The sequence below is a fragment of the Chrysoperla carnea genome, chromosome 2 (assembly GCF_905475395.1).
Source record: "Chrysoperla carnea chromosome 2, inChrCarn1.1, whole genome shotgun sequence".
Lineage (NCBI taxonomy): Eukaryota > Metazoa > Arthropoda > Insecta > Neuroptera > Chrysopidae > Chrysoperla > Chrysoperla carnea.
The window spans coordinates 81,869,783-81,895,790 of NC_058338.1; the positions used below are offsets into that span (position 1 = coordinate 81,869,783).

At 28.6% G+C, this 26,008-nt stretch overlaps 2 protein-coding genes across 3 annotated transcripts in view; one reads left to right on the forward strand and one right to left on the reverse strand.

Annotated features, from left to right (window-relative positions):
- Positions 1 to 16,184, forward strand: part of LOC123291949 (fizzy-related protein homolog) — a 31,142-nt gene extending 14,958 nt beyond the window's left edge. The window contains exons 2-5 of the mRNA XM_044872416.1: positions 12,251 to 12,493; positions 13,904 to 14,153; positions 14,306 to 14,596; positions 15,622 to 16,184. Of these exons, the coding sequence (XP_044728351.1) occupies positions 12,251 to 12,493; positions 13,904 to 14,153; positions 14,306 to 14,596; positions 15,622 to 15,908 (1,071 nt within the window). The 3' untranslated portion in view covers positions 15,909 to 16,184. The remainder of the gene's footprint in view (positions 1 to 12,250; positions 12,494 to 13,903; positions 14,154 to 14,305; positions 14,597 to 15,621) is intronic.
- A 3,528-nt stretch (positions 16,185 to 19,712) lies between these two features.
- The window catches only part of LOC123293965 (neuropathy target esterase sws), a 37,932-nt gene continuing 31,636 nt past the window's right edge, over positions 19,713 to 26,008 (reverse strand). For both annotated transcript variants that reach the window (XM_044874977.1, XM_044874976.1), the window contains exons 20-22: positions 25,463 to 25,564; positions 23,385 to 23,444; positions 19,713 to 19,816 (exon numbers count right to left, since the gene is read on the reverse strand). In XM_044874977.1, coding sequence (XP_044730912.1) covers positions 19,730 to 19,816; positions 23,385 to 23,444; positions 25,463 to 25,564 — 249 coding nt within the window. In that variant the 3' untranslated portion in view covers positions 19,713 to 19,729. The remainder of the gene's footprint in view (positions 19,817 to 23,384; positions 23,445 to 25,462; positions 25,565 to 26,008) is intronic.

The window sequence follows — 26,008 nt, forward strand, 5'->3', positions numbered from 1 at the left end:
TTCTCTAGGAGAATCTTGCGAAAACGTTTCGGAAATAAATCCGTTTGAGGGGAGCTTTGAAGACGAAGACGACATGCTGGCGTCAATAAATAACTCTAAACATGAAGATATAGGAGAGTTAAATTTTCCACTGGATGAAGAGAACAAGGAGCATCAGGCAGAGCTTGAGCATTTCCATCCTGGACCATCAAAAATGCGAAAACTTTAAATAGATACTGTTATCGTTATTTGTAACAAATACTTCCAAAGTTTACTGTATTGTTTTAACTAAATAGGACATTCATTGATAAAAAAATGTTAATATATAACTCCTACAAACACACTTTTCATTCTTTCTTTCATAATTTTATTAATACTTTCTTTTATTCTTTTATAGCAAATAAACTAACATACACAATTAATTTATACGGCGTTTGATTTAAACAATTATATTGTGGAAATATTTTTAAAAAATCACGATTTTCACAAATCTTTGAAAAATTGGTTTATTTTGAAGGTTTGTATTTCAGCCATTATTTACGCTACAAACCTGGTGTTGGGCTTAAACTGTCACAAATTTATTACCCTTTAATTTATTAAAATAATATTTTCTCTAAAATAAACCGTTCGCGAGATTTCACTTAGGAATGGTCAAATTTTCGATATTTCATTAAAAAGTGGCGCGCCCCGCGGCGCGCCTTGGCACCCCGAGGTGGAAAACTTGGATTTTAAGTCATGGGCTCAACACTAACAACATATCCAAAAATCAAAACTACCCGACCTTTTGCATACCACAATGTATTATTTTACTGAACTATATAAACAAATAAGCAATATGGCGGTGACTGGGTACCGTGCGAGAGAGTGAGAGAATGTTCCCATCCTACTCCTACCGGCATAAGAGCATACCTTGTCTAGTTCTACCATGAATATACCAAGAGAATAAATAGTAATTTTAATATATTATAAATTTAGTTTATTCAAATATTCACTGAAAAAAAATCGAAAATCAAAACGCGTCTGGTAGCTTGATGATCCATTCTGAAACTCCAATTTTTGGTTACTTCTCATATTAAAGTTCCAATAGATTAATACAGAGTGGGCCATTTTAATCTATGATGGGTAATTGATCGTTTTTAGCTAACCTATCAAAAAATATATAGGTTAAAGTTTGTGACTTCAAAGCAGGTCCTGGAAGTAAATATCGAATTATTGTAATAAATTCAGGAATGCTCAAAATGGATATTTCTGTTGAAGTTTCAAAACCGAGAATTTCGCGATTAAAAGATAAATCTGCCTCGTAAAATTTTGAGGGCATTTTTAACCCCCGAAACAAAAAGAGGCATGATATATGTTTGACCGGTGTGTTTATGTCTGCCTGTCTGTGGCATCGTAGCTCCTAGCGGATGAACCTATTTTGATTGTTTTTTTGAAAGATAAAGATTCTAAGTGCGTAATTAGGGTTCCGTATCCGATACATTCGTCGGGCGTTGTTTAAGTTTTGTACATTTCACTTGTTTTCGAAATTGAATGAAAATACGTTTTTGTGTATTTGCCAATTAATTATCATTGGTTCTATTTATATTTTTTATCCAGACTGGTTACAAAAGACTAAACGCGTGGACCGATCTTGATAATTCTTAATTTTGCGAGTGTCACTGAAAATGTGGCAGTAATGAAAGTTCGACATGTTAACCACCAGACGTCATATTGGAAAAAAGAAAAAAAATGAAATTCGAAGAACCATGTTAAGTGGGGTATCTATGTGGATTTCGATGTTATAAAATCTATATATGGAGGTTATGTAAATGTTTCAAACTAATTTTTTTTATTTTTGGTATTTTCTATTATCAGCTGTGAGTGAGCTATGATTTCACAAATAAAATATAATTAACACTTTATTAAAATTAGTGTAAATATAAGTTTGATGTAGAAATGATGTACTAAGAAACTTTCGAAACATTTTTTTGTGTTATATACCAAAAAAAAAAAATCCATCAATTTACATTGACAACGAAACGGACGGGTGCAATCACACAAATTTTTATTATTATTATTATTAATTAGATAAGAATAATTCAGTATTGTTACAATATAGTACCGTTATGTGTGTACAAATATTGTATGTTTTACCATATTTATTAAGTTATAAATATGTAGTATTTAATCACGTAAAGAATTATTAATTATTATCTGAATATGTGTTATGGATAAAGAATTACATAAATCAAGAATTTAGTACTTGAAAGTTCAAATTTTTGTATATTTCAATATGTTGGCTTCGCACAATCAATAATATTGACGCAATATATCTTATACTAGCTTGATACCCGCTCGTTTCACTGGGCTCAAAAGTAAAAAACACCGCTTTATAGCCTCCTCTAATTCTTGAAAAAGTCCTGCATGGCCTAGAATGCAATATTAAGTCATCAGATATCAATTTTTTTATTCGTAGTCGAACGAGGATTGTCGAAAAATGTCGACAATTTGTCTAAGAATAAAGTATTTTCATTTTTTACAATATCGACAATATTTATTAAGAAAAGTTGATTCTAATTGAAAACTACGAGGTCAGATTATCCAATATTATGCATCCACCATGACAAAACGGAATTTAGCATACAATTCTAGCAGGCAAATTTATTCTCCTCTCATGTATATATGAAACTTCCTGTATATCATCAACTTGTAAAGCCAAAATATTACTAAAAAATATAAAATTTTTATAATTTAATACTTAAATATTTATAAATTTTTAAAAGATTCAAGTTTCTAAGGTGGTGGAATACTGGAATCCGTAAAGTTGGCGGTCGAAAAATCAATTCAATGATACCTCCCCCCATCTTAAGTAGTCATAGTATCCGATAAATTCCCTGCTGCGTTTTTTCAGGCCGATAGCTTAAATATGACGTTATCATTTTCATTTGAAAACGCAACACTTTCGAAAAAAGCGGTACAGCGAAAGTTTTGTAGACTCGCCAAGTGGAAGCCACTTACGAAGTTTCAAGTATGGATTGATCATTTAACAAAACGGTTGCTGTCCCTCGGGCTAGGTAGAGATACATTGTTACTTTAACTTTGTAAAAGAAAATATTTCTTAATTTGTAATTTTTCTGAATCATATGTGCAAGTTTGAACTAGAATTGTATTGATATGATCAAAAAGAATATATTTTTGTACTTTCCATAATTTCCGGATATCACAAATAGGTATTTTTGATAACAAAAATTATATCTTAAATAAATAATTTGCATTTCTAATGACATTTTAACTCTAATAAATAAATCAAATAAATTTGATTATTTTTTTTGAAATGAATCATTTTTTATCAATTACTTATTTTACTTTCTGGATAATCAATTATCGTTCTAGAGGAAGATAATTAAAAAAATAAAGTTACATATTTGATTAGAGATGTACGAGCGCCAGGGCAATTTTGGATAAAAGGCTTGTTTTTTTATATGAAGTTTGACTAAATCTAAATCAATTCTGAAAATTTTAGGGAGATGTTGCCCGATTATTTAAATAGATAGATAAATGACTTCAAAAGTAGGCATATTTAACATTGGTCTTATGGAAAAACGGTAGATGGATGAGATGTTTTCATAGATTTCTCCAAAACTAGTCGATGAAAATTAAAAAAAAAATATTTAAAATTAAGTTAAAAATTAAAAGTTTTCTGAATTTTTTTAGGATCTTCTTTAAATTTTAATAAATTTAAATTTTTTAATAGCCTTTAAGTGTTAACGTAAATGTATGCTTTATTATGTAACAAGGGTAGTCTTCTTTTGGAAAACTTGGAAAACTAATATTCATTAGTTAAAAGCATGCCAAATATTTTCCTATAAAGAAAATTATAACAAACGGCACTTGTTTTTCCATAAAATACATTTAAAGTGATAAAATGAATTGCATTTGTGTGCAATTTTTTTATAAGTGAGTTTCTCTAAATCTTTAGAAATCAATATTTCAAAAACTATGGCATATATCGAAAAATATTACTTTTAATTTTCGTCTAATTTTTCTAAGTTCTATAGAGTCCACGCTCAAAATTTGACACGCAAGTCTCAAATATTTCATACTCATTTTCGGGAATGTCCTTGGCAATGAGCTGAGTCAAATATTTTAATTAGCAAATACTATATTGTTATAGATAACTTAAGCATTTAAGCTCAAAATATTTGCAAACATTTATTATTTACATTCGAAATTTCTATGTATTTCTTTAGGTATTTATTACAAATTGTGGTATAATTTATTCAAGTAAATCAGTAAAGTTAAGATCATTACGTTTTATACACATGATTTAATATTGAAAGAACTGTCCTAATGAAGAAAGAATCAGATCGTTTCAGATGCTCGATTTGTGACATCCGTTAATAATGCGGGCAGAAATTAACTGCTTCCGATTTTTTTGTTACCATAGGAGTTGTTACAACTTTTTTCAACTAGAAAACCGGTACTAAATATTCAATATTTTATTTTTAAATAAGCCAATTTTTAATCTAAATTTTAAGCAAATATAATAAATTATTATATTTTTTTTTTTGTCAGTGATACCACAAAATGCAATATTGATAAAAAAATTTTATGCGAAAATTGTAAACATAAAAAAAAAAATATCAGTTAAAATGTTCTATTTTGGACAATATATATGTGCCTTCTTATCTTTTCTTAAAAAAATTGCAACTTTTATTTAGTCTTTGCAGAAACAGAACACAATAAATTTTTAATTATCATTTCAAATTATCACATTTCTTTTTAGAAATGCTTGCATAGCAATGTCATTTTGTTATGTCCAAACATTTATTATTTTATGACCTTTATATGATCCAAAAATGTATATATATGGATTAGTTGATATAAAAATAAAGTAGGTTTAAGTGAAAATAATAGGGTACTTTCGGTAGTGAAAAAAAAAATTATGAAATTTGGAAAAAGTTAAAATTTATGCAAAAAAATATACTTATAAATATTCTGATTTCGAGTCATATAAGCACATTTTTCTTTTAAAATATTAAAATTAAAAATCGTAATTTTTAAACTGTATATCACGTGACCTAAAACGCGGACAAGCCATGATGTGATGTCATATCGGTATGAACCATAGACAGCTGGGTATAATATATCCATAGATAATAAATATTTATATTTATTATAATTAGTTGTCTATGAATATATCTGTCAAACTTATTTGTGTTATTTCGTATAATGATATTACGTCACCAAATTGGATGCCCGCGATTTTGAAAGTTTAAAAAAGGTTTAAAATTTAATTTAAGTTTTTTGACAAGAAAGCATTCAATTTAAAATTTTCATGTTTACTTTTAAAAAAATTGATATTTAATTTTTATTTTTCGTATTTTTGTGTTTGGACAAAAGTAGCCCGCGTTGAAAGTAAATTTTTCATTATGATATCGGACGTTGTGAATTAAAAATATGTCAATTTGTTTTTATTAAAAACTGTACAAACCAAATGTGTAAAATATATATAATTTTTTTTTTGAACTAAATATATAATAAAATTTTTATTATTTTATTAATTATGTAAATTCAGCATTAACAGTATTATTTATTATAATTTTGTGTTTGATATTTGCATAAGAATCGAAATAAATTGATGAGGTTTGCAACCCGACCAAAGAACAATTGACATAATAATTAAAATATATTGAATATTTATTTAAAAAAATTTACATTGTGAAAAAAAAAATTAAATTAAAACATAAGTTTATTATGATAATAATAAATATGAATTACAAAATAAATAATACATCAAGCATTGCCGCTCGTTACTTATGGTATTCATGTAGGAAATAGCATGCAAATTCAACAATAAAAGGTTTTTAGAATTAGGGGGTACAATTTTTAATCGACAGATTTTTTTGATAATATACTGGGTATCCCAAAACTATTGCACCAGAAAAACAAAATATTTTAGATTATGTATAGACCGTATACCGATTGTAAGCTATCTTGTTTGCCATATAAAAGAAGTAAGAAGAGTTTTTATGGACGTTTTCATGTATAAAACAAAGAGGGAATGTGTATTGTGTGTTATGGTTATGTGTTACTGGGTGTGATTGGTATTGTATATGTAAACCTTCAATTGATGGGTCTAACCGGTTGGGTGCATGTACACACATATACAATCTCTCTTTGTTTTATACTTCTTACTTCATATAATATAGATGGCTAACGGTATGGTTTACAAACAGTATACTATAGAGCATAAAGAAAAAATCTAAGAAAAAGTTCCTTAGCAGTGGTACATTAATTTTTTTTTTTTTTCTATCATAAGTAATAAATTTTTGTATTTACTAGAAAAATGTCAGTACCGGATCTGTCAGTACCATGTGCAAAACATAAATAATCAGTAATAAAATTATTTTAATTTTTTTTTTTAATTTGCAGTAAAATACTCTCAGGCTTTCATTTTTACAGAAAGTGAAATTTACAAAATTTAAAAAACCCCGACAAATTTTCCGAATACGAAACCCAAAAATCGCACTTGAATTATATCTTAGAGCACTCTTCAATTAATTACTTCTTTCCTTAGTCTTCTCCAAACTGAATCGATTTTGAGGATCATCGCCTATTTTTTAGTTTTTCCGGGTACAGAACAATAAACTCACACTTGAAACATAGCTAAGAGCACTTCATTAAATCCGATGTGTGTCGGTACACACACATAGCGGTTATACTTATAACATGCCTTTTTTGGTTCAGGCTTAAAAGGACTCTGGGGTTAAAAGTCCGATGATTTGTCTGAATCGTACGATAAATTTTCTGCTGTTAAAATTTTCGTTTTTCTCAAAATGGAGGTTATGTATCGGGCTCAAATTTACCACCCTTTTTTATAATCATAAGTAACATCCTCTTCCAGAATTTCAACTCAATTTCTTCATTTTTCGAAAATTTATCAGAGAAAGTTGAAAATATGAGTTTACAGCGGTTTTCTTGAGACTTTGAGGTTATATTTTTCTTTGAGGTCCAGGGTTCGATGGCTAGGCCTATGCAGTAATTCTTAATAAACAATTCTTTTTTTATTCGTCTTAATTCGAGCAATAGAAGCAGAAATATTCAAGAAAACGTCACCAAAGAAAACAATGTTGAGGTAAAACCTCTTGCAGAAGTTCGCGCGGATCGTACCGCACCCGAAACCAAAACTACTTTTCTGTATTTTTTACAATAAAAGAAACCTATTAAAAAAAAATTAGCCATATGCAAAAATTTAATCAAAATTGGGTAGATTTATTCAACAAATATAAAAAAATTAAGCTTTTTATTTAAAATTGCCTTGATGCTCGTACATCCTTTATATCTGTATTTATAAAAATAAATTTATCCTGTAAGAATAATAATGAATGAATGGAATGAATACTTACGAATCGCAATTTTTAACATCAAAAAGCTACAGGTCGAATCTACTGGTGCCCTATTATTGTAGAGATAGACCCTTTATTATCTAAATAGTATATTTATAAGATTCATTAATTTTCATATGACCGATAATAGTACATAAATTATAATATAATTGCGTTGAAACGTAGCAAAAGGGATAATTAATTAGGGTACATAATTTATTCAATATTCATTCACCGTGAGCCCTTGATAATTATGGGCTATGAAAGATTTGATGGTAATCTCTTTAATTTTGCATTGATATATTTCTTTGTAAATTTGGTTTGGTGATTTGCTTCTGACTATTATCATTCTAAAAAAATTCGTGCAATATACTTTTGAAATTATTGGCTATTTCCGCATACTTTAACAGCGAATTTGCACATTAATTTTGTATTTAAATGAAAATTTTATGCTAGATGTTTCAAGTGTCTTCCACAGTTGATTGTCAGGGTCTTTGAAAAAACTTTTAATGTTCACTAAATTTTTTTGAAAAATTTTTTTCTTGATGTCGAGACCATTCCATGAAAAATTCTTTAAATTTAAATCATGCATTTTTCTTCACTAAATTTGTTTGGAAATGTTTATCTTGATGTCGAATCCATTCCCTGAAAATTCCTTTAAATTTAAACCATGCATTTATCTTTTTCTAGAGATTAAACAACGAGATAAATTTCAATTTTTCACTAATATTTCGAAGTTAATCAATTTTTCATGTGATATTTATGATAAAATTATAGTTGAAATGGGTCAATTTCAAAAAAATAATCGGATCTTTTCCTTAAACTAAGCCGTGTGCGAACGGGTTATTTTCAAGGAAAAAAGTCGAAATTATTTGTATATTTTTTAAGCGAAAAAGCAATTTTAAGGAGATCACTGCTCTGTATAAAGGTTAATTATTAAAATAAAAATATAGATTACACCTTAATAAAGGTTATTGTCAATTTATAAAATAATAATTTGATAAGATAATAATTATTTTATTTAATACTAGCAGTTTCCCACCTGCTTCGCTGGGCAATTTCAACATTAGATCGAAACCTAATTTAAAAAAAAATAAAATACGGCTCATGTTACTCGCTGATATTGTAGTTTTCTAAAGGTAAAATAATTTTTAAAATCGGTCCATTGCAAAAATCAAATTTTTGTATAGATTTCGGAAAATACGTTTTTAAATAAAATTTAATTTCCTAATTTAGGAAAAAAACAATTGAAAATAAATAATTGACTGAGTAAATTGTTGAGATATCCAGTATTGATAATGTTGAATGTCATTATTGCTTGCATTATTTTTAATAAATTAGAAATTACTGAAAACCACCCAATTTATATCACATGACAGCTATCTAGAAATTTTCAAATCCATCTGTTATAGTTTTGGATGTTTACGAAAAAATGTTTTGAGCAAAAGCTGTTTATTTTTTTATAAGGAACATTTTTTACATTTAAACTTTTGTTCTATCCCTAACGGTTTACAAGATGGGTCATACGGATCCAAGTCCCAATTGACCTATGTAGTAGTTCATTTACGAACTCAAACTCACTTTATACATCCTGAGAACGCTATAAAAATTTCAACTTGATATCTTTATTCGTTTTTGAGTTATTGCGTTGAAGGACAGACAGACAGACGGACAAACAGAAATGGACTAATTAGGTGATTTTTATGAACACCTGTACCACATTTTGTTCATATCATCAATATTTCTAAGCGTTACAAACTTGAGACTAAATTTAATATACCTTGATATATATTTCATATTATTTTTTACAATTTTGCTTCTTACAAAAAGTTCTTTTCTTAACATTAATCGAGAAATTCTCAAAAATAAATATTATAATTAACGAAAACTTATCACGTTAATGGTAAATTATTGATCACAATTAGACTTCAAAATTAGGAAAATAATTGGACTTTTTTTTAAATCGGTAGGCTCTAAATTTCCAAACATTTATAACAACTAAATGTTTCTGGCAGACATTGTTACTAATTAGAAAAACACTAAACATTCATTAAAATAATTTAAAATATTGAATACTTTGACAAAAAAAAAATCATTTAGCTTCCATTAAAATAAAATGATTATTTTTAATTTATTTTACAATGATACAAAATGGTGCCATAGTAAATATATTTGTCGCCTGATAATAATATTAAATAATTATCTTATCATATTTAAAAATAAATTATTATTAGTTCAAAAAAGGTATACAAAATATTGTATTAAGTGAAAATTATTTAATAATTCATAATTTTGTAATTATATATTCAAAAAAAATTCATAAATGTTAACTAAGTTCCCTTTTATCGTAATAATTAGCAAAAATCATTATATAAAACGTCTGTCGCCCCCTTTTGTCTATTGAATGACTAATTAATACTGAAATAATAATTAAGGTTGGTATTTATCAGTCATCAGCATTGTAGACACCCTTACATCTATCTCTAATAATGTGCCGAGCTAATGATGATTTTTAAACCATTTATTTTTTTATTATAGTGAATGAGTTTTTAATTTCCTGATAGAAACTTATTTTATTCATTTTAAAAATAGAAAATTTTACAATTTGTACAATTTCTTTCTTTCAAAAGTTTATTCCAAACACATTTACAAAATCTTAAAAAAAATTAATGTACAGAAACATAATTTTGATAGTGTGTATAAGAATTTTAACTGAAAGCGCTTGTGGGATTACTTTCTTCCACCTTGGTGGTCGAATTAAAAAAAATGTTCACTATTACATTGAACAGTTACAGTTTTTATTTTTTATTTTAAAATAATTAATGGTCCTATCACGTAAAACAATCAATAATTGATAGAATCTTTTATTTATTTACTAGCTTGATACCCGTCCGCTTCGCTGGGTATAAAAGTAGAGTCTGGTAAAGCACCACCGTGTTATGGCCTTCACCTTCCTTATTCTCACTTATCTCCCTTTCATAACACTCGAAATAGGGATAAGGATTGTTTTAAACAGGTACAAAATATATGTACAGATGGCCATGAATTGTATTTTTACCAATTTTAAAGAAAACTTTATGGTTCAGAATGGCACTCATAGATGGCACAGTGAAATGTCAGACTAAATTTATTAATTTAAAAAAAATATATATCTTTATAAATTGTAAAGTTAAAGCTATCTGATGTATGAGCTATTTTTTTGTAAAGTTTCAATAAAATACATTCAGTAGTTTTTACGGGAAAGCATCATAAACAAAGTAACAACCTTACTTTCACATTTATAATATACTATAGGACCCGACAGACGTTGTCCTGTGGAAACGTAACTCCAATTCATTAATACCTATACAATGCTTAGCCTGCCCGCTTAACCCATCTCGCTAAACCTACCCCGTTGAGCCCATTTCGTTAAACGCAAATTTTACTCCCATCTATTTGACAGGCCACAGTCTTCGGCCTTACAAGTAAAGTCTTCATTATTGCCATATAAAATATATAGTGAAAATGAGTTTATGAGGCCTCAAAATATATAACTTTTACGGCCCTAATTTAAAAAAAAAAAAATTAATTTCTAATGCCTAATTTTGAAGTTTTTTTCGGAATAAATGGTTTATTTGTTAGTTAAGATGAAGACTTGTTAATGCTTTGTGGATCCAAGACACTTTGGATCAATTTTTTTGTGTTAAGGTCCAAAGGAATGATAACCGCAAGCACTGTCAATTTCAAGCCCTTAAAACAGTGAATAGATTGACTAATATAAAAATAATTGTTCCTACTATAAAATAATAATAATTTGTTTAATGATTTTCTGCACATATTTGGTATTAGTACACATGAAAAATAAATACGCCTAAAATAATGCCAGTCCATTATTCAATTAGTAATGAAACAACGTGGTTTTAATTACAATGATAACAAAATAATGTTATCATTGTATTATTGTCATATTGTCTTACACTACAAGGGACTCATACACTATTTAAAAATAAAATATTCACACGATATTTAGGCTTGTCAAAAAAATAAAAACAAGTGAAATTTAAAAAAACCCCGAGAAATTTTTCGGACACGGAACCCTAAACTTGCACTTGAAACGTATCTTAGAACACTCCATTAAATTACCTTTTTCCTTAGACCCTTCTCCAAATTGAACCGATTTTGAGGATGATCGCCTATTTTTTTGTTCCGGGTACGGAACACTAATCTCGCACATGAAACACAGCTAAGAACACTTCCCATTAAATTACCTTTCAAACGAAACAAAAAAAATCAAAATCGGTTCTTCAGTTTAGGCACTACTATGTCACAGACAGACACACATAGCGGTAAAACTTATAACATCCCTTTTTTTGAACGTATATGCCAAGCAACTAAGCTATCAAAAAAATATTTTCCACCTCTTAAACTGTTATTTATTAACATTTTGATTATTCCAAAATCTGAGAAAAAAGTTTTAAACATAACCTTTTGGGAAAAAAAAACTCAACAAAACTTTTGTGGTACTCATTTTTCTTGTTAAACCAATACTTTCCAATTCATTTGATGTTCCGATCATTTTAAGAAATAATGTAGAATAAATAATTAAAGAATATTATACTTAACTGTAGTTAAGCATAGCTAGGCCATTTGACTGTGCCTGTCTGAAACTTACTGAAGGGTGGTTGGCCTCTTGACAGGACATGATCTTTATAACATGAGGATCTTGATACCATGATCTCACTTGCCTGTATGGAGGTCAATGAAGCCTCCATTCGTATAATTTCAGATTTCTGTAAAGACATCTTGGGAGAAATCCCGGAACGTCTCCCTTGGTTTAGGTGCTAGAGCAAGGCCATTTGTGATAACCCTCTTATGTTTTATTTTTATTATTGAATAATAATATACGAATGTTATTTTTGTTTCAGGATTCATACATAAAAGATGCATGTACACCATACTCATTATCACCGCTTAGTGTATCCAGTCAACGATTACTTCGATCACCACACAAAGCTACTAGAAAAATATCTCGAATACCTTTTAAAGTTCTAGATGCACCAGAACTGCAAGATGATTTCTATTTAAATTTAGTCGATTGGTCAATGCAAAATGTATTAAGTGTTGGTTTAGGAAGTTGTGTATATTTATGGTCAGCCTGTACTAGTCAAGTAAGTATTATATTTTCTAAAAATACCTAAAGATCTTTAAAGCTGTTGTCTCCATAAAATATTGTAAAAAAAAATTTGGACTATATGCACGGTAATAGTATAATTGCTTTTAGTCAAATAATATTTCTAACTCTAATGTACCACGCATAATAAATATTGTATAGCAAGAGCAGTGTTAATATAGATATCTTTCTTCAACTACCAACACTCTCAACTATAGCCGTTTCTATTCAACAATAAAATTAATTAATAATATTATATCTCAATAATGAAGCGGTCAATAATTTTGTTTTTTTTTTTTTTTTTAAACTCAGAACAAATACATCAATGTTCAGTTTTTTTCTAGAATTAAAAAACTTGTTAAAAACTTATCGGAGCTTTCAATCGAGTTCAAAACTTTTATGGAAGTTAATAAGAAAAAAAAATTTAGAATTTTCTGACACTATGCCCATAGCGATATAATATCCTTAATAAGAAAACAAAATTTAGAATTTTCCAACACTATGCCCATAGCGTGACAACAGCCTTAAACACCTTTTAATTAAACAAGATTCTTTGCTACAGAATCGAATTGCTCTTAAAAGAGTACAGACAATTTACGACAAAGACGACACTTATAACTACGTCATTGCTCGTTTGTGAAAAATTTTTGTCCAAAGTTATAACTACGTCATTGCTCGTTTATGAAAGATTATTGTCCAAAGTTTTAAAACTGTTAAGATTCACACTCGAAGCTCAGAGATTTTTGCTTTACTATATAACCTTTCATTAACGCTACAAAACATTTCCATTTTTTAGGAAAGTTCTTTCTCGGTATCAGCTTCCCTTTTTACTTCATTCAAAAGCCTTATTCTTGGAAAAAGAGCCTCGAATTTCCAAAGCTAGACATCACAAGTGAAATTTACTAATTTACAAAACACTCTTTTTTAAATTACCTTTTTCCTTAGAGCCCTCTGAAAACTGAACCAAAATTGAGGATCTCCTATTTTTTTTAGTTGTTCCAAGTTTAGGCGCTCCGATGCAACAGACAGACAGGCAGACACGCACACACATAGCGGCCAAACTTATAACAGCCCTTTTTTTGGTTCGGAGATTAAAAATACTAGATAATATATAATATATCTTGAAATTGCATTATCTGCAATAGTTTTCCTTTGTGTTTCTTAATTTTTTCCCTTGACAGCAGTTTTCTGTGTCCACTCCTGTGAATATACAAATAAGATTTTTCAAATGATCTCAGTGGGCGCTTAGTTCTACTTTTACTTATTTTAAGCCTCACGCGGTCTTTTATCGTTCCCAATCTTCTCGGAATGCCTGTCTACCTTTTACCTTGAGCATTTCCGAGTATAATTCAATTTTTTAAATTACGATGGTAAAGTTCTTTTAGAACTAATATTTTATTTTTTCTAGGTAACCCGTTTATGTGATTTATCAAGTGATGGAAATGCGGTTACATCGGTTGCGTGGAGTGAACGTGGACATTTAGTCGCTGTTGGAACTCATCATGGTTATGTTACCGTTTGGGATGTGGCCGTAAATAAACAAGTTAATAAATTACAAGGTCATTCAGCACGTGTGGGAGCATTAGCATGGAATGGAGATGTATTATCATCCGGTAGCCGTGATCGGCTTATTTTACAACGGGATACTCGAACACCAAGTAGGTTTTTAAGTTTATCGTCAAATAATTGATTTGTTTAAAATATTTTATGGAAAGAAAATTTTACATTAGATAACAATTCCACCACTCTTTTTATGTGCAGCTCATTTTTTTCCACAAGAATTTGCATTAACATGCTGTATTTTTTTTAGGTACAATAACAGAACGAAGGCTGGTTGGACATCGTCAAGAAGTTTGTGGTTTAAAATGGTCACCAGATAATCAATACTTAGCATCGGGTGGCAATGATAATCGATTGTATGTCTGGAACATGCAATCATTATCGCCTGTTCAAACTTACACCGATCATTTGGCTGCTGTAAAAGCAATCGCATGGTCACCGCATCATCATGGTTTATTAGCATCCGGTGGAGGAACCGCAGATCGTTGTATAAGATTTTGGAACACTTTAACTGGTCAACCAATGCAATGTGTCGATACAGGTAAAGTTTAAATATTTTCAAAGTTCAGCCATGAAGTTTGTTGGGTGACGGTCAAAAATAACATAAGCAGTATGATGTAAGCGTAGAAGGGAATAGGGGATAATCCTGATGTCAAATTTGCCATATTACCCATAAAAATGTAAAACTAGACTTAATACCATGACAAAATTTGAAAGTGAAATTAAAAATGATTAAAAAACGAAGAAGTGATAAGCAATCAAATATTGCATTCAAAGGTTGCCAAATCTCTTTAAAAAAACATAGTTTTATATGTAATTTCTATGACGAAACCCACGTTTGACGTCACTAGTGGGTATGTTCCTCTTTGTTTAATTAGGAATTTTAAAGGTTTATATCTTGCATACTAGTTAAGATTTTTAAAAAACTATCTTCATTTTTCTATTGGTAAAGTGAGAATTCTTCACCTGAAGTAATAAAAAAAATTTAGTCAGATCCCCTATTATTTATACAAAATATCTTGTTATGGTAAATGCAACAAGCACATGCCATACATACCATTAATTACTTGGATAATTAATAGTAAACAGAATAATGTGTCCGTTACACTAAGCGTTACACATTCAACCATAAAATGAATCCGATTTTTGTATTTTTTGGTTCAAAATTATCTATTATTATTATTATTATTATTTATTATTATTATTATTATTATTAATTTATTATTATTATCTTATTATTATCTTACCTACCAAGTTTTATCAAATTCCGAAGCAAAAAATTGTTTGTGATTTTTTCTAACGATTTTTTCATATCAGGGGGTAAATTGCAAAAAAAATCCATTTATTTAAAATCAAGTCTAAAATGTTCGGTTCCGGGCGAAAATGAGACAGATATTAAAGATTCGGTTTCGATAGAAAGTTCTCTTTCGGTCGGACGCTATCCTTTATCAAACTCAGTGAGTGTAGAAACGAGTTTCGAGGACACTTAAGAAGGAAGTAATTCTTTCCCTTTATATTTATGTGAAAATTTATTTTGATTTAATTTTGGTTTTTTTTATGTTTTAGGTTCACAAGTATGTAATCTGGCATGGTCAAAACATAGTTCAGAATTAGTATCAACACATGGTTACTCACAAAATCAAATACTTGTATGGAAATATCCAAGTTTAGCACAAGTTGCAAAATTAACAGGACATTCGTATCGTGTTCTATACTTAGCATTATCACCAGATGGTGAAGCAATAGTTACAGGTGCTGGTGATGAAACATTACGATTTTGGAATGTATTTTCAAAAGTTCGTTCTCAAAAGGAAACTAGATCAGTGTTAAGTTTATACACGGGCATACGATAAGGCCAAATAAAAAAACAATAATTTATGTAAATATTTTTTGAATTGTAATATATTTTCATTTATTATCGTATTGTAATTCGTACTGTAATTCAAATAACTTTTCGATCTGTAATATATCTGTGTAAAATAGCAGAGGTATCGAGATTTTTTGAATAATTTTTTTTGAGTGATCTAAGATTATATTTTTAAATCGAAAATTTTTTCCCACCGTAACGTATATTTTAATCGTATAAATCAAATAATTTCCTATTCTAAAACTAGGAAAAATTTGTACTAATTTTTTATAAACTCAATTTAATTTTCGATGAAAGAAATTTTAAATTTTTGATCAAAAATAGTAAAATTAAATAACGACGAAATTTATTTAAATAAACTTTTTACATACAGTCGTGGGTAGGGAAGAGTTCAAGAAATCGTTTTTATCCCTTATGGAGGTTTTTTTTTAAAATACCTAATTTGTAGAGATGTTGAGCGAGTTCTATGACTTACGTTCTAAATTTAGATTATAGCAAAATTCGTTTTAAAATTCCAAGAATGATATCTAATGGTTTGTTGCTAAACCTCAATAAGTAAAATCGAACGATTCAGACTTAAATCGTCCCAAAAGAACGATTAATTAATAACTTAGATCGTTCGATGTGAGGAACAACTGTACACATTTTTTAAGGCTTACTCCGCAGAAATTAGATAATGTCGCAAATAAGAGAAGTGAAAAATAAAAACTTTTCGTTTTCTCTTATAAAGATGCAGATCGAGCCTCAGTTATAGAAGTCTAGGTATAGAAAATGTTTCTTATCAAAGGTTTTTAATTTTCACTTGTAGAGATTTCCTAAATTAAATAGCATGACCATGCAGGTAATCCAATTCAGAGGGTTTTCACGCATATTCACGATTTTAATCACTTTTTCTTATATTGATTTATTTTTTTCATATAATTTATATTTCGGAGATTTATGACAGCTAAAATTACGAGAATTGGTAATACATTTCGGTCATTATTTTCTCGCTTATCCAAGATAAATTGTGTTTATCTTTACTCCTTTCCAAAAAACGGACATATTTCATTAAGATGAAAACTCAAATCAGACGATATACATTGTGAAATGTTTAAAATTAATTAAAAATATCGACGAAGCGACACAAATTTGATAGTATTTTTAATTTTTAGCAAATTAAAATTTCGTCGTCATTTGTGAACTGTTTTATCATAGTTTATTTAATTCATCTTTTGTAATTGAAGTTACTTCCGTTCAATTAGCCATTGAAACTTATTGAAATAACCACGAATTGCAAAATGAATTCAAATAATTTTAAATTTTAGTAAATAGTTTATACTAAACTCAAATAATGGAAAAATTTTACTTGAATTACAGTATAGAAATACATTCACGATTTTTATTTAACATATACTAAAAAACATTATTTTTGTTTTTTATTTATATTTAAAAAAAAAAAAAAAAAAAACAAACAAATTTTTATTTTTATTTTTTTTTTGTATAATTTTGTTATACATATAATATTTATTAAATCTTTATTAAAAATACAATTATAGAAATTGAAATAATTTCAAAATTGGTATTAGTACATTCAACCTAAATTTTTAAATTGCATTTTTGGGGGGAAGCTCAACTTTTTGGTTACGGTTAAGATGATCAAAGATAAGTTTAAATTTCAAAAGGCGGGATGCTCCCCTTTGGGGGAAGGCCGCTATATTGGTTTAAAGTTGCTTTTATGCCATAACTGCTACGCTATTAATTTTAGCGAAAAAAGAGCCGAGATAATTTTTGTAGAAAATAAAATTCTCGAAAGAAAGAAAGTTAGTGCAAAATTTGAAACAAATAATTTTGAAATTTTACGATAAATAATTCCATAAAAGCAACATATTATGTGGATATTTTACTATTAAATATTCATGGCTTAGAGGCGCATAAGTTGCTTTTAAATAACTCTTTATGCGCTTTGTTTGGGAGTGCGCAACTTTGACGACCTCTGACACGAGAACAACGAGTCATAGAAAACAATTATTTAGACAAATACAATTCCTATAAAACCTTTTTTTAGAGAATTCTCTACAAAAATGCTTTCAGCATTTTTTTCGCTAAAATCAATAGAGTAGCAGTTATTGCAAAAAAACAACTTTAAACCAAGAGGCGGCCTTCCCCCAAGAGAAGGTCTGCTAAAGTCTGCTAAAGGCGAGATGCTACCAAGGAGTAGCATCTCGCCTTTTCAAATTTAAACTTATCTTTGACCATCCTAACCGTAATGAAAAAGTCGCCCCCCCCCCCCCAAATGCGATTTACTATATAGCATTTAGGCTAGGATTACTGTAATATATAGAAAGTGTAATTTTTGAGTTGAGAATTTTTGAATTAAAAAAAAAAAAGAATATATTAAAAAATTCAAAACTAACATTTGTTTTGATGAATTATTTAATTTCCTTATTCCCAAATACATGGTGGGCCATTTTAATCTATACTAGCTATACTGAAAGTTGATCCTCATAAAAAACTTAACAATTTTTGTAAAAAAAATATGTCATTATTAAATTTAATCGAAAGCAAATACGCTTTAAGTTTATTGTAGGTCAAAGTCATGGACACATAGACGAATGACCTCTATTGCCCTTGACAACTTTTGGCTAAAACAATTTTCTGTAGTTAGCGTTTTCTATTTCGGTTAAATGCATTAATGACATATTTTTAATTCGCATTTCTTACGAAAGCTGACGATTTTGGATAAAAATTGTGTAGACTTTAGATAAAAAATGTTAGTTTTCCTATGAGCACTTTCTAATTTAAAGTGTTATTCTATCTCTTACCGTTTAAAATCTAAATTGCCCATTAAAGAAACCCGAAGAACTAGGCCCAATCTGATGTCAGAACATGACAAAAAAGGTGCTTTGTAAAATGATTCATACTTGAAATTTAGTGAGTGGCTTCCTATTAGTGATGCTACCAAAAATATCCCTCCGTCTTTTTGCTGTGTTCTCAACTGAGTACGATGACGCCATATTTAAGCGCTATCGGTCTGAAGAAACGCAGCAGGAAATTTGTCGGACACTATGACCACTTGATAGCAATAATAATTGCATATTTAATAATTCAACTAAAATTAACTACGTACTGAAAGGCAAAAGTGCTTAAGTACAGCATGCTCGAGGTCACAGACAAGCTCATCGGTGATGTATTTTTGTCTGACTTTAATATTTTATTGTTTAATAAAATTATTAATGTTATCAAGTGGTCATAATGTCCGACAAATTCCTTGTTGTGTTTCTTCAGACCGATAGCTTTAAAATGAAGTGATCGTGCTTATTTGAGAACGCAACGCTTTCCAAGAAGTTTCAGAGAAGTTTGGTAGAATCATCAAAAGGAAACCACTCACGAAATTTCAAATATGTATTAATCATTTTACAAAGCACCCTGTTTGTCCCCCGGTTTTAATAAGTTTCTTTATAATATTCTTTTTATAATTCGTTACGCTACGAATTATGAATGCTGGAATGAATAATCACAATTTTCTGGACATTCACGTGATTGGCTGATACAATTAGTTAAACACGACCAATGTTTTTGCTTGAACAGTTTGACTGTAACTGGTAATCGAAACTAGATAAAGATTATGATAAAGGTTAATGGTAAAAAATTAAACTAATTTTATATGAAAAATTATTTATTTCATAAAATATTCACAAAAAAAATCACATGTTCTGAAAAATTTAGAACATCATATATTTAAAAAAAATTAGAATTGACTACAAATATACAAATACATAAATAAACTATATATATATATATTATTTATATCAGTCATTAAAGAATTTATTGTACAAATTCATTATCTGACTCCAGTTCATTCTCCGACAATGATAATGAACCAGCTCTTCGTCGTATTTTACCAGTTTTTGTCTACAAACAAATAAAGTTTATTTATAATATTGATTCATTTTCAGATGTGGTATTTTGTGCAACCTAAAATTTAGTGTGGTAGATATTTTTTTTTAAATATTATTTTTTTTATGATGTCTGCACAAATAATCTGCCATCATACTGTGCCTGCCTCTCCATATTTATAATGGAAATAAAACAGCAAGGAAATATACGAAACAGCAGCAAATACGAAAAGCATACTTCAGATTTTAAAATAATTATCCCGTCCAGTTTACAACGGGATAATTAGAAGAAAAATAGTAGTTTTTAAGAAAACATACTTAGGAGAAAAGCGGACTGTATTAATCCCTACACTGCGTTTTTCCTGGCCTTTTTGATGGTTTCATCATGCATCTAAAAGATTAATAATTATGCCGAAGTTTTAGGGCTCTTAACGAAGAACTTTATCGTAGGAGGCTTCGTTACCGAATGCGCACGGCTTTTCCGAAGCACCTATTTTCATTTTCGCAAATTGTGAAAAAAATCTATTTATTATTTTGTAACAAAAAATTTTTTACAAAAAAATACCAACCATTAAAAGGGAAAAACGCGATATTTTCGCGATAAAACCGTTTTTCTCGTAAAGTTTGGAACGGATTCGACTTAAGCTATTTTATTTTTTTTGTTTTTTAGCTCCAAAGATTAAGCATTTATTATGACTGCATTTGTTTTGAATTCAAACAATGTTTATGTTCAAAATATTCAAATTTTGCTGAAAAAAATTTTGTAAGCATAAAAAAGCATGAAAATAAAAGTAATCACTTGAAAAAGAATTTATGATTGAATATTTTATTACAACGACAAAAACAAGATTGAAAGCGATAGTGTTCAAAACAAATACACCCAAATGAAAGTAAAAAACATATTTGGAGTTTACTCCTTAAGAATCGTTTTTCATATAAGGCGCCAGATATTAATTAAAAAAAAAGAGGAATAAAATCTAGTCATCGAATAACAACTTCCACTTTTTATTAATGCGTGTGTATACTTTAACTTGTAACTTGTTAGCTTGTGTGCTGTCGACAAAGCATCATTGTTTGAAACTAACAATAACCTGACGGATACAACACACTATACAACACTTAAGAAGTAAACTCTAGTCGTGCGTCGGAGCAATTTGACACACACAATTTTTTATTCGTGCAAATTGAATAAAAAAAACAACACATAAATAAAGCTTAAAACATAAAATTACCAATAAATTATAAATTTTGAAAAAGGGAAATAAATTTTTGATTAAACGAATTTTTTGAGAATAATTTTGAGTACGATTAACGGTTTTACGTGTTTAATGGTTTAAATTGAATTAATACGTTTTTCAACTGGTTGGTAGCTGAAAATTCAATCGTATGTGACTTAAGATATCAAATTTAAAGTATTTTCTATACAATATATTTATAAATTTTGGCGAAAATTGACTAGAATTTTGTAAACCTTGTTGCTTGCTATGTTAAGAACAAAAATTATTATCTCAAAATACTCATTTTTTCAAAATAAAATTGAAACAGATGTAAAACATATACAAAATTAAAAAAAAAAAGAACTGATATAAAAAAATCATGAGTTAACACAAAATAAAATATTTTTAAACAATTTATTATTTAAAAAAAAATCAAAAGTAAAATTAAAGCCTTTCGCCTACCGATGCAAAACAATTGTAACGCGATAGCAACGCAACTGCAACCCAACTTACTAGCAACAGTTGAATCACAATAGTCATTGGGGCAGGTCAAGAGTTCAGTTCAACGCTTATGTCACTCTGATTGCTCTTGCATTGTGTCAGTGGACGAAAGGTCGTAATGTTTATTTGCATGCAAATAAAGTCATTTCAGATAATTAATATTTCTTTTTACTATCAAAAAAATTCACTCTTTAACTAGACAATGATTTCACAGCACAGCAACGATTGACGAGCAATAAGCCATCCTAAGAAAGACTATTCGCATTGATATATAGATTGTTTTTTGTTTAAGCTGATAAGTTGGATTATGCTGTTAAATGAATCATATGGAATCATGATTTATCTCCTCCATCCTACGCTGTGGCGTGAATTCATTATAACTGTACCGGGTTGTACAGTAACTCTTACTACCTTCAATATCTTCGAATTTTTTTGTCAAAAATCTAATATATTCCAATAAAATAAAAATATATTATATTATTCCAATAAAATATATAAAATTTTTGATTCAATTTCTGTCAAGTCATTCGTCATATTTTGAAAAATTGTTTCTAATATAAAACAGAAAAGTCAAATTTAAAGTAATGTTTCTATCTTATCATTTACCAACCCGAGTTGACTTTGAAATGAGTGTGAAGATCTAAGTCAAATTTATAATATTTCGATCAAAAATTTTCGTGAACAAATTTTTTTTTTGGGCTATAGGTTCGAAGATATTTCAAGTGGTAATATTTGGTATTTATATTATTCACAATTTTTTTATTGATTCACGAAAGTCTATTCAGTAGTAAAAACTAGAAAAGTGAATTTTTCGATTTGTTTTTGAAGGTTTTAAGCGTGCTTAATTAGAATTTTTTACTGATTTTACAATTTAGGGACCATTTATTAATTACGAAAGGGTTCTAGGGGGGTTGGGGTTAAAAAAATCTGTACATTCCCCTATTTGAAGGGGAGAGGTAAAACCCATTTTTACGTAATATTTTGTAAGTCGAAATTTAATCATAGAAATCAAAATCCATTTTGTATGTCGAATGGTTTTCTTAATTCTATAATGTACACTTCGAATTACATCTTAAAACTAAATTATCTGTTAAAAAATATAAATCTTTGATTTACGTCACACTGTGAGTTTTAGTGCAACTGATCCTTTTCCAACAACATTTTATTATTCCGAGAAACGATATAGAATTTTTAGTAGAGGGGAATTAAAGAAATCTTATATAACCTTACATGGTGGTAGGGGGGGGGTTCAAAAATCTCCAAAATCATCCTTAGGTAATTAATTAATGGATCCCTTAAGCTCCTATTTTCTATAGTAGAGTATTGTGATATCGGGCTTGTATAGCAGAAATATTGGGTTTAATGCATATTGGCTTTCATGTGGACGTATAAAAATATTTTGTGCCTAGAAGAAAATGAAAAAATGAAAGAGTGATTGCTTTTTTTGTGCGTCCACATAAAAGCGAATACGCATTAAATCGCCTATTTATGTCGTACAAGCTGACTGATCTGACAAATCACAGTCGGAATTTTTTTAATTTGATAATATAATACAACTTAGCAAATATTTTAATTTTCAAATTTTCACGAAGAATTGGTATCTTTTCAAATGATTCAAAATTTCAGTATGACTGACTGATTACGAGATTTTTGATAATGGAATATTAAAAATTCATGCGGCGATTAAATTATATTACAAAATGTTAATTTAAAAAAAAAATGATGAGAAAAATCGCTGAATGAATTTCCACAAAAGGATTATTATAGTTGACATGATGTTGACATTAAATCATTATTTTGATGTAATTCGCCTTTCTGAAAAAATAACATGCAGAATATTGTCAAACAATAATTAACACAACTTACAGTGGGATCAGACGCAGACTGGCCATTACCACTGGAATGCAAACGCACACCAGATAGTTTCTGCAAATTTTATTACCATAATTTTAAAATGATTTATTACCCTTAATAATCCAATGCAATCTTTATAATCCGAATCCAAAGTCAAGTACAGTTGTTACTGAATTTTTTTATAACAAACTTTCGTCGACAGAATACTTATGATTCACGGTACGATGTCATCATGATAAATTTACACAAAAGGTGGCAAGCCACGAGCTACAACCGATTAGCAATAGTTCTAGATAGTTCTTAAGCTAATCGCGGGCGATTAAAAAAAGAAGTGTCCACAAGGCCCGTGCGCAAGGGAGAGGTTTGTGGGCCAAGCCTCTACCCCAATGAGAATCTCTCCGTGTAAATTTGAACTAACAATATAGTACTGTAAATGCAGTCGTTTATGAAATACCTTACCACTGACTAGTTAGCTGTTCAAGCTATTTCGAATTCACGATGGAGAAGAGTTCAGAAATTTTTTTAAAACTATGAGCGAAATCTAGAATTTCTATGAGCGGAGCCAAGTTTCGAAAAAAAGTTTCTTGTATTTATTGACTTTATGACATGATGAACAAAAGTTTTAATCCCCCTAGGTTGATTCTTGTGCGCGAGCCTGCTATCTACGGAACTATATGAAAATACAATTAAATCGTATAGTTTTTCAATAGTTAATTATAAATTCATACAGTTCGGTTGCTAATCGCGTGTCGTTTGTCGTCCATCGCTTTGTGTGCGAATTCATCATATTAATCTGGTTTCCAAAATTTTGCATTATATTTTCGAACACTCACTATAATAACACGTATTTGTTACTTTTAACAGGTTTTTATTCGTATGTCTAATTATAGATATTATTTTATTATTAAAATGTTTTTTCTCCAAATTGAATTAGTTCAGATAATAAAAATTGCAAAGTATTTAGATCGAAACACTGTATCAAAAATTTAAATTGCAAAATTATATTATTTCAACGCAAACTATTTATTAGCGAAATAAAGTATGCGTAACAGACAAGTGAGTAAATTATTATATTTTTTATCACACTATTAATGTTATTAAGACCCATTTTGAAAAAAAACAAAACAACACCAGATACACAAAAGTTTTACACATATAAAATTAATACCCAAAAATTTTTTACCATAGAGAAAATAAAATTTAAGGTTGTTCTGACATGAAATTCCGTTTTATAATTGATATATCTTACATCGAAAAGCAGTGAATTCGTTACTTAAGGTAGTATAGCAGTACCAAAGTCATACCACTTTAGTCAAATCAACAATCTTTTTTTTTTTCTTCAATTTATTATATAATTTTGCTCATAATATCAGTAATCCGGAACTTCAATAGACCGATACGTTCAATAATCTGAACATTGTAATTGTTAGTTTTCATTCTTATTCATTTGATAATTTGTTTTTCGATTAACGATATAAGGTAGTGAATTTACATAATAGTTTTCATAAACTTTTCGTACCAGAATAACCTTAAGCCAAAATATTTAAGTTTTATTATTCTATAAATTATTGAAAATTTTTTGTGGTTATCGTTTTAACAGGATTAATAAATAAATCAAAATAGACCAGAAATAATTCTCAAAATTAATTTTAAAATTTAGTTAAAATAAATTTGCATTATAGTAAAATTCAAAAACCATGCAATAAATCAGATTTAATAGTTTAAAGGAATCTTATTGTTAAAATATTGGAATTTTTTGAAAAATTTTCGTTAAAATTTACAATTTCCGATCACTTGTTACTAATAGGTGAGTTTTATATAGACCTTTTCATTTTAAAAAGTGATTATACCTTTTATTTCGGACTGTTTTTGTTACAAAAAGTAATGTAATAAAACAAATAACAAATATCTTGTATCATTGTCTAACTTATTATTGTCTGACCGAAACAATAATAAATCGTAATTAAAATGAAAAGATCTATTCAAGAATTTGTTAAAACTCATTTTAAGGCGTTGATTGAAATGCAAAAAAAAAAAAAAAAAAAATTAAATTGACAAAAAAAAACACCATGCAAATAAAAAATATTTGCCTGAATTTCACGCAATAATTCGTGTAGTGCTTCATCAGAAAAGTCAATGCTAACAGATCGAGATTCTAATAATATTTGCTTTTTTCGTAATTTATCTTCCTCCTAAATGAAATTAATAATTTAAAAACTTAAAAAATGCCTAATAAAAGCGCACTTTAGATTTGGAAACATTGGAAACTTTTTCAGGCGTAAAAATAACTTATAAAATATTTATTGACGTCTTGACGATAAATATAACAGCTATAAAAAGCAATTTATTCCATAGTTAGTGAATAATAGCTTTCTGAAGAAGAGTTAAGAAGCAATTCGACCCAAACTTAAAATATAGTTTTAAAAAAATTATGAAGGTTCAAGTATCACGTAGGCACACTAAGAATGAGCTTCTTTTTATTAACTTACTTTTATTTACTACACGCTTTTTCGCTTTAAAACTAACTAAAAAACTTTTAAGTTTTCATAAAACAATTTTTGAAGATATACTTCTTTTGGCGCGTTATGAAAAAATGATGAGAGTTAATTTTTATGATGGTGATTTATTATATGGTG